At 30.8% G+C, this 10652-nt stretch overlaps 1 protein-coding gene across 1 annotated transcript; it reads right to left on the bottom strand.

Moving 5' to 3' along the window:
- Positions 1 to 5304: 5304 nt before the first annotated feature.
- Tent5d (terminal nucleotidyltransferase 5D) lies at positions 5305 to 6477 on the bottom strand. Its single transcript, XM_036173903.1, has one exon. It carries the CDS (start codon positions 6475 to 6477, stop codon positions 5305 to 5307), a length of 1173 nt encoding a protein of 390 aa, XP_036029796.1.
- Positions 6478 to 10652: the final 4175 nt, after the last annotated feature.

Raw genomic sequence — 10652 nt, 5'->3', positions numbered from 1 at the left:
TTCCTAAAACAAAACAATTCAGTGTTTAAAAGATCATTTTTCTTGATATCGTAGAGAATGCTATTAGCAACATCCCCTATGTGGACCTGGGCAACTACAGTTAGATGTTTTTATTTATTTTCCCAGTCTGACTATCATTTGTATTACTGACATTTTCTTTCATGTTAAACAATTAGGTTTAGGTTTAAATCAAGTGAATGTTGAAACATATCTTGAAGAGAAATACTTAGGTATATAACTTGTTTAGTTTTGAAGTGATATGCTCTAACTATTTCTTTTCAGATGAATTTACTGAAATTATACTGTAAGATTTTGATTGTATGCAATAGTCATTTTGTATCTTGAATTAAAAAGTTACTCAGATTAATCTTTCATCATTATTCATTCATTATTGATTGACAAGTTTATGGTCTAGATTATCTGAAACCTTGCCTTCTTTGTTTTGCAGGCCAAGACATTCCCTTAACATTAAGAAGGACTTTAAAGAAAACATTTTTGTACCTGCTAATCCTTTTTGAACCAGAAGGCAAAGTTACAGACATTCAGTTCATCTAGGTGAAGTTTAACAAGTCACAGCTTCAAAAGAGGACACCACTCAGTTAAATCTAATGGCAGTGTAGAGATGGGAGGTGGCAGTGGCTGTCAAAGTATATGTAACCTGCTTTAAAATAGCAGGAGGTCTTAATTTCAAGAGGAAGTCAGATTTTCTACATTCACCTATAAAATGGCAAACAGAAGACATTATCTAACAGTAATGGGTTGAGATCAGAAAATTTCAGCTAATGAAATAGGCTATTTCTGATCTTACTGGGATAGTTAAGTTTATTGAATGACTGTTAATGTGCTGTAGGCATGAGAAATCTTGAAAATCAAACAGCCTAACTTTGGGTTCTCTGTAATACATACATGGAAGTTACTTTTCTGTAATGGAAACTCTATGAACACAATCTTAGTGAATAAACAGTTCCAGATTCCATCCTCACTAAGAATTAATCTTTTGTAAAATAAACACTAAAATTTGCCCCTAGTTTTTCAATTTTTCTATCCTGTCATTGAGAAAAACAGAAGTGCTATTTTAGTAAATGAGGAAAATGTAGTAGAGAAACAAGATGAATTAAAACCTTCCTCTTCAGTAGAATAGATAACACAAATGTACTGTAAATCTCTAGAAGTTTTCATCATAAAGAATAGACATGTGTTTGAGGAAATACATGTACTAATCATATTTATGCATCAGCAATGTCCATCTGTTAGAACACTACATGATACTTTATTAGTAAGTGTACTTTTAATGCTTTAGGTATGTTAAAAATACTTTAAATAAAGATAACATCAGAACATTCTTCCAGCAAAATGTATTAATGCTCCTTTGTTTTTGGAAGCTGTCGAGATTTACCAGGAGCTGTGTATCTCTTCTACAATTATTCTCCTTGTTTTAGTAAATAGCCACTGAAATTAATATAGCTCAATGGCTAGCATGTTTAAATATAGCCCTCAACATGACTAAATCATATAACCTCATGTATATAATTTCTATTTTGCTACACAGATATGGTATTTTCTAGAAGGAGGCAGTTTTATTCTTTAAGCCAGTTTTAACATATATTCCTAACTTGCCTGCTGAATCTGAAAGAATTTTACTCAATAGTGAAAATACAATTTCAATAGTTAGTGAACAACATGTATTTGGAGTTTACTTCCTGAAAAAATTTTGGATTTTGAAGTCAGGGTACCAAAGGTATCTTTAAACTCTTTCTGAAATCTGTAAAGAAGATAAGTATGAAGAAATACTTATGCTCAAGAAAGTCATCCATATGACTTAAATAAAATTACAATTTGCAGTTATCTTTGTTCAAATATCTGCTAATATGGGCTGTATTATTGCTGGGAGGGACTAAAATTGCAAAACCTTTTAAAAATAGAAAGTATACATATCAATGATTTACTAAAATTACTTTTAATTTTCAAAGCATTTGGAAGAGACTACTATAAATACACAAGAATTCCCTTTTAATTCTGATTTTACAAGTTAAGGATTTGATAATATCTTTACCTTTTTTTGTTTGGAATTAAGCTTTCATTTTATGTAGAAAACTTTCAAGTTATTCTACTATAGTAAAAATAAAAGGTCAAGTATTATATTAGTATTCTTATACCGCTCTGTAATGTCATTTTCACAGAGACCAGTATTCCCTACTCATCACCAGGTCTTTAACAAGAATCCAATCACAGCCTTCTGGGTTCCATAGTTTAGCCTAAGGAATATATGTGAATGGGGCATATCTATAATGTGGGATGAGTTAGTTAGCATTTTAGAGAGAATACTTTATATTTCTCCATGAGTCTAGAATTAATTAGATTGACATTTAACCATCATTTTAAATTGGGTAACTTTGAGGAGTAGCTACTTGATACACCATCTCTCTTAAGAAGGCCATTTTATTCATTTACAGGGGTTAATGATTTTATTTGGAGGCATTAAAAGGTGCATCTATGTGGCACTCCTTCTATAGGACAGGGAGGTCTGTCTGCCTGTTGGAGGGCACATATAAATCACATGCATTAAAATCATCTATAAAACATCTGTTGTTCGTTCAAGGTGTATATTTATAAAAATGAGTTTTGTTCTAATTCATTCAAATAATCTCATCCTCCCATAACAAAGCAAAGTAAAGCAAAATGTGTTATGTTCAAATATCAGTAACATAAAATTGGTTTCCAAGTAGTGTATCTCCTCCAGCTTGTATGATATCACCCCAAACAAGCTAATCCTTTCTTTTAAAGCAGTAGATTAGAAACTAGCAGAAGACTATTTAAAAGTCTTACATACTCCATTAGATCTTTTATGATATGAAGACATTTGTGCACTGTAAGAATATTCTAGTTTAAAAGAGTATGTGTCTGTGGCTAAAACCCAATCAATTCAACTAATAGAAATGTTAGAACTACATTTTTTCTTTTTTGGTTTTGGTTAGATTACTGGCATTAAAAAATTAAAGCAGCTTTCAGAATAAAACTTACTCCTGGATTTTATCACTAGTTAAAGCAATCAAGAGCAATCTGGTGTATATCTGGTAATGGAATTACATATGCTGGAATGGGGTTTTAAAATTATTGAATGACTTCTATGGATTACTTCAGGTAAAAAAGGCTGGCACCTGTTTACATACCAAAAAATGCTTTGTAGTAAACCAATGAACAGAAGGAATTAGTACTGTTTCTTTTAAGGCAGTTACACTAGTTCTGGAGAGATGCTGACATGCCATTGAACACGTAATATTTTTCTGGTTAGAAGGCAATAAAGGAAGGCTTAGCGTGGTGATGTTATTTAGAGAAACAAAGTCATGAGGAATAGGCTAAAGCTTTTTCTTTTATGGTATCATTCCCATTCAACATGTTTGGATTCTCTAACCTGAGAAAATATTAGACATTTACGTTGAGCTTTTTCATAGGAGAACAAGACACTTAAAATGTCAGGAGAAAGCATGATCCTTTTAGGGCATTCTCTACATTGCAATTTAAAGCTTTAGGATAATAATATGGAAAAAATGCTTCTTAGCAATTAGAGAGTTTGGAGGAAATACCAGTAAGAAGCAACGGGATCACAGATGTGATAAGGTATTACCAGACACCTTCACAATTCTATTACTGAACTATTATGGGAAATGCTGAACCTTTAGCAATGACATAACTAACACACTCCTTTTCATTCTCGAGTATTACCTGTATCTTTTAGAATTACTTTTTTACTGATGAATCAGTTCAGGTTTATGTATATGTATTCCCACTTTCTAAAAAGTAAAGTATATATATATATAAGGACACAAAAATGATCACTATGCATTAGCCAATACATAATGTAGATAGATACAGTGATTCCATTTCTTAATATAGTAATTAATATTTTTATTTGTTATCTTCCCAAAGAGGTATATACAAATATTTTAAAGCCTTGGGATTCTGTAATACACATGTAATTATTTAAATATGGCAATGGCCAGTGATGTATGGGTACAAAAAAAGTCAGAAATATTGGCTATTTGAAAATTCAAAGAAGTTGTACTTTTGTATTCAATACTATAATGCTGATATGAGACTATAAGTATAGTCTGTAGGTAGCACATTCTCAGATTTTAATTGCTGGTTCATGTTGTGATGGAAAAATACTTAAGTTTTCTGATGGCCTTATTGACATTTATTCAGAACAGCATGTTGTTACCATCCCAGATAACGGATCTTTTTTATCATATGAGAGAAATTAATTTTAAATCCCATTCACAGATTTAATAGTGGATATGTGATGTACTGAATAAATACTCAGAATAATGGCAAATATACACAGTTACTGAAAAAGGATGGTGTTAACTAAAATCTAACATTGAGGAACATATTATAAATCAATCTTTGGTCTTGGAAAAGTTAAAGTGCTTTATTTGGTGGTAGGTGCTTTCAATTACTATTAACATAAATTTCTCAGGATGTTGATCAAATAAGCCAAAAATCTTAAATGTCATGCCTAAATTCTCTAATTTTCTGTTGTTTTTGTTATTTCTCCTCTCTTTTTTGTCCCATTTAGTTTCTTCTTAGGAGATGATGATAAAATAGTTTCACATTCAGAGTTGGTTATTTTTTCTTTTCAACTTATTTAAATGCCAAAAAAACGCTGCATAATAAGTTATCTTATTGGTTGTCCAGATGAAAGGAATTTTTCAATCAACAGATTAGCTAATTATTATACACAGGGTAAATGACTGTTTTCCAGACCATTTTTTTTAGTGATTCTTCAAACTTTAGTAGTATTTTTAACCCAACAAATTTTATTGGGAAATGCAAGTTTTAACATCATTTAAATTTCTTATCATAGAAATCAGGTATTTCCAATTTAAGCACTAAAATTTCACGGTACTATTTGCTAAGAAAAGTACAGTGTAACAAGGAACTTGGACATAAAGATGTTATAATATGTCTTCACTATGCATGTCCATTTTAAGACATGAAGTGTTCTTTTATACTTTAGCCAAAGATGCAGGCATCTTTAACATACTGGTCAAGTGAATTTTATCTTAAGTGTCAGTAAGATCTGAAAAATTATCTCATGTATTCCACTACATTTGAAAGTTTTTCCAGTCACATTTGAAGATCATTTAAAAATTAGTTTAGTGATGATACCTTATCTGCTATGATTATTTAAGCTATAATTGGTGAAAATAGTTGGAACGACACAAAAATAAATGTTAGCATTTACAGAACTGGGAAAATTGCTTTTCAGATGTGCTTAAGCAATGCTTCTGGTATGTGTACTTCTTACATCATATCATTTTGTACTGGAAACTGCACTGCAGGACATGGCTGGAAGCAAACAAGTGGTAGCCCAGATGCTACATAATAACTTGGGTACCCTCCCTCAAGAACTAGGTACGGAGCAGGTTGATAAAAGCAAGTTACACTGTCCGTACTGGGTAATACATTCTGTTCTCCAAGTACTTTCAAAGCCAAAAGGGTGATCATGTTAAGAGTCTGCCTTCTTTCATAACCCATGAGGCAGACAGTACTTTGGTTCACAACTCCATGCAAGGTCATAAGATAGTCATATTTGCTTATTTCTTCACCTATAAAATGGTTGCGGAGGTATGACTCAATTTTCTTTTGCTGTTCTGCTACATCAGGAAAATCAATGAAAAATCTAGAACACATATAACGTTCCATAGTCTTAATTTCTGTTTGACAAGCTGGTTTGAAATCACGAACCAATAGGTTGCTATATTTCAAAAGGCCACCACCTCTGATCTCTTCAGGTTTTCTGGTATATATAAGCTTGTATTTCAAATGTATCATTGCTTCCTGGAAATCCCCATACATACTTTCAGCCACCACAACAGGACAGGATTCTTTGGTTAGCTTAGCATTTGGGACACTATAGAAATCTAACATGGAATCCAAAAGAATTTGAAAAGAATCTACACTAAATTCAAATTGTCGTCTGAGTGAATTCACAAATTTTAGTTCTACATTCTTTCCAGTGTTATTTGAAAGAGAGATGAGACTCCAACGATCATGGGTATTGCAAATTTTGACCATTTTCTGCACATATGCCTCTTTCATTGTCTTTAGGGTAATCTTTTCTTTTTTAACACCTTTTGGTAAAAAGTCAAGTAGACAACCTAAAACTGCATCCTTAACAACCTGAAATTCTTGGTCACTTGGTAGATCAACACCAAAAATAATGTCCAAATCTTTATAGCTGATTCCATTATGGCTGGCGAGTACGTAACTTGCTGTAGAGCCATTCAATCTGGTATCTTTAACAATAATGCCCTGCTTTATGAGTTGATCTTTCACAACATGAACAATATCTTTTGGTTTTACCTCCAGCGTGGGGAAATTGCCCCTTCCATGAATTGGGATTACTTCATCTAACACGCGATCCAGTGTTACAATGTGATCCCAAGTGAGATTGCTGAATCTGATCTCTGACATTGTGAACTCAATAGATCAACTAGGAGGCAAGAAAAATATTAAGAGGAAATGTCAGCATCTTAAAACTAAGGCTACACCTAAAGCATTTGAAAAACTTCAAAACAGGTTTATCCTCTATAAAAACAAAGTGAATACTAGGACTTTATTAATAGGTATATAGATAATATTGTTCTTAAATATGGAAAAATAAAAGTCACAAAGACTATATCAAATATTTGGTTTGTTAATAAGTTTAAACATTTTTTCAGGGATTAACTGCAATTATATAATTCATAAAATAAAATGGTGTTCTTTTCTAATCGTTCCTCATATAAACATGATAATTATGATGTTTGATCATATAAATACCATTTATAGTTTAATCATAGTACAACACTGAGGCTAACTGTCAGTAACTTAAATTGAGATGAGATAACATGGACAAAATTGAATTAATATTTAATATAATAACTTTAATTCTATAATTATAAAATGATTCACATTAAATTATTGAGCTTTGTATAGTTCATTGCTCCCATTTTAAATACCACTATGGATCTCTTCTATTATATTCTTAATTCTCTAGGTTCTTGAGAATAAGGATAGCATGTAATTCATGACTTGTTCTATATGCCCAGAGATGACTTAATGTCAGCTGAAAGAAATGACTGTTACTTAGAAATGAAAAATGAAGCTACCAAATTTGTATGCAAAATTAAGCAAGAATGTAGAGAAGCCTAAGATTCCTGAGTCTTACAAACATCTAGTGTAAGTGTCTGATAGCTAGTGTTTGATATAATATGTTCAGAAAATTTTACAAATGGAGAGCATCAAGAAGTTAATTTTTATAAAAACATGATGAGTGCAACTATATAATTTTGTATCTAGGTCATCTTTAGTGATTCCATGGATCTTCCAATACACTATTAAGTTGCTCAAACAAATAAATCTAGGAAAGTAAATGAAGTCCATCATGGGCATAGTTTTTGAACTAGGAATTATTTCCTGAATTCCAGGAATGGAAAAAAACTCTATTATGTTTAAAGCAGATTTATATAGGTAGCATTCATATCTTGCACATTTAGGGAGCTATCAGAATAATAAAAAATTTAGAATTCAATACTGCATGTATCTCAGGTATAAGTACGGCAAAAGAATGACCTAATTTGGCATCTGTAGAACAGTCTTTGGAAGTTCAATGATTAAGTAACAGCAGATTTGTGTTAGTGAGAAAACTAAACTTATTGTGGTCCTCTATATATTATCCTCATAAATTAAAGAGTCAATGTGTATTTTATTATGTAATGTTATGGTTTATATGGTGGGTTGCTTGTTTTCTTTTAAACCAGTTTTATTGGGGATATCTATATAGTTTGACCAACTACGTGAGTATGCAAATCAAACCTTAAAAATGAATGAACTTACTTCAGGTTTGGGATTTAAGTAATTGCTCTAGTAAGCAAAATTAACAATGGAAGGAGTAAGAATATACAGAATATACATTGGTTGCTAGAACATTCAATAAGCAATTATAACTTTAAATACATTCTTGGCCGGGCGGTGGTGGCGCACGCCTTTAACACCAGTACTCGGGAGGCAGAGCCAGGCGGATCTTTGTGAGTTCAAGGCCAGCCTGGTCTCCAAAGCGAGTTCCAGGAAAGGCACAAAGCTACACAGAGAAACCCTGTCTGGAAAAACCAAAAAAAAAAAAAATTAAAAAAATAAAAATAAAATAAAATACATTCTCCTAGAAGTATCACTGAATTAGTTTAAGTTAACAATTTATGTCCTAGTTATCAGTCTGGAAAATAGTTCATCATAATATCTGGACTTGTGTAAATATTTTAGGAAGGTCTATAATTTATCTAATAAATATTTTAGGAGTATAAACTAACATAAATAGCTGTCATAAGCTTTAAAATTCTTCCTTAATATTAAAATTTCTTTTGAAAATGGAAATTTCTGTTTCATTAGTGGAAAACTTCCTTTGAAAGTAAAAGTACAATTTAAATAGCTTAATACTAGTCTTACAACCTGTAAGAAGAGAATATTCATATTGCTATACTTACTTTCTTAAATATTAAGAAATTATTTTCCATACAGAAGTCCATAGGAACTTTATATGGAAATCAATCAAATCAAGAGTAAAGGAACTAACTGTCAGAATAAATGAGCAACTGAACAAAAAGGGGTCTTTCACATAAAACAAATTAGGAAGAGATATTTAATATCCTAGATCTACACATAGATATTACAGGATAAAGGGAGGGAAAAGCAATTTCTTTCCAAGAAAAAAGCATACTAAGATCTTGCAAAGAATACAAAGAAGATTAACTATTCTTTTCAGTTTGTGGTAGAAATGTGGTAAAGTGAAATTGCTCATCAGTGAACAGAATTTTGTTTTTCACTTGACACCTATGCTAATGATTCTAAGTCTTCTATTACCTAGACTAGCCTGCAGGTTTAAGAATATATGTGTGTGTTTATACATATGTATATTTAAGTATACATATGTATGTATAATAATTTATCATTAGCCTTTGTTAATTATAAACACATGAAGTCAATTTGCGAGGATGTGAGGAAATGCTGTCATTGATCAGTATGTTTCAACTATCTAAATGATGTTTTTAAATAACCAGTTCAGATTTTTATTTTAGCATATTCTTGCTACAACTAAATAAACTTCTATTTTACATAAACTTTAATTTTTACAAAATTAGTATATTATTACTAACTGATGAATTTTAATTAGTATGTTAATACTAACTGAAGAATTTTAAATTACCATTTTCTGGTGACCTGTAGTTAAGAAACATGAATCACAAAATTTTAAAATATCATAATTACCATACTACATCATATATATAGTTATACATATGATATATATACACAATTGATAAATATACACAACATATATACACATATAGTCACACACCAAATTCAGCAAAGTATAACATGATAGAATATATACAAGTGATTTTTATTAATATGGAATCTATAATGCTTATACAAATGTTCATCTCTATTAACATAGATAATTCAAGATTTGGCCATAATGTTATACTTCTCTCACATAACTTTTATCTCTTTTCATCTTCTGATAATTAACTATAACACTAAATTAATATGACTTATCATATGTAACTTAACAGTTGTATTTTCATATATCATAGTCAATTCATATATCAAATATAAAAAAATTAAAACAATCTGCTAAAAACACAATTCAATGTAATCTTTGAGTGCCTATCATAAAGTTAGAAGTACAATAAAACTATCCACATTGCTTATTGCACAATGTTGTTTTAAATAGGGTTGTCAGCTACAGAACATGTGGTTTTATAACATGAAGTACAAAAATATATTCTAATGGGCTAAAAGTCCAAACTCAAGACAAATCTCCTTTAAAAATTTGCCTCCTAAGCCTGAACACAAGTACAAAAGCTGAAATACCTAATCAGTCTTAAAATGTGATGTTCATATTAGTCCATTCCCAAAGATCTCCTGAGTCTCTAGCTTCTTCCAATTTATTTAACCTTTAAGCTAACACATTTCTTATCTATCCTAATTAATATTAACATGTCTATATTAAATATGATATAATAATATGTATGACTTTAGTAGACATTGAAAACAAAACTCAATTGTTTCTGTTATTTAATTGGTTAAATTCATCTGGAACGCAAATAAGGTAATTGTCAAGATGTTACAAAGGGTCTGAAACGGTCATTTGTATAATAAGCAAATCACAATGTTTTCCTTATCACACAATTATTATCCTTCTGACCACAGAAATAAAAGTGAAACTAATAATTTTCCATCTCTAATATGAGAAGTTTATCTTAAAAGAGACAGATGAATGACTTACAACTTACTTTGTAAAGATAACTTTCAAGAACTCTATATAGTTAATATGATGATTCAGTGGATATTTCAGACAAGATATGAATTTTCATCTTATGGAGTAGAGTCATGAGCCGACCAGTCTGAAGAAGAAAAACACCAAAAGAGCGTTTTGATACATGTCATACATGAGTAATCTGATGTTCCTCATCATATTCTTACAAGCTGTATGTATACATACATATATATAGAGAGACATACACACTAAAGAAATGATGGTAAATAACTGCTCTGAAATAGAAGTTCTTAATTTTCAGGATGCACTGTTATATGGAGGGTTTGTAAAATAT

Source organism: Onychomys torridus, chromosome X, assembly GCF_903995425.1.
Source record: "Onychomys torridus chromosome X, mOncTor1.1, whole genome shotgun sequence".
NCBI classification, from domain to species: Eukaryota; Metazoa; Chordata; class Mammalia; order Rodentia; family Cricetidae; genus Onychomys; species Onychomys torridus.
Note: the sequence above shows the minus strand (reverse complement) of the source record. Positions and strands in the feature narration are given on the sequence as shown.

Bases quoted from the DNA above. Each gene is read 5' to 3' on its own strand.
- Tent5d (XM_036173903.1), bottom strand. From the start codon at position 6,477: ATGTCAGAGATCAGATTCAGCAATCTCACTTGGGATCACATTGTAACA.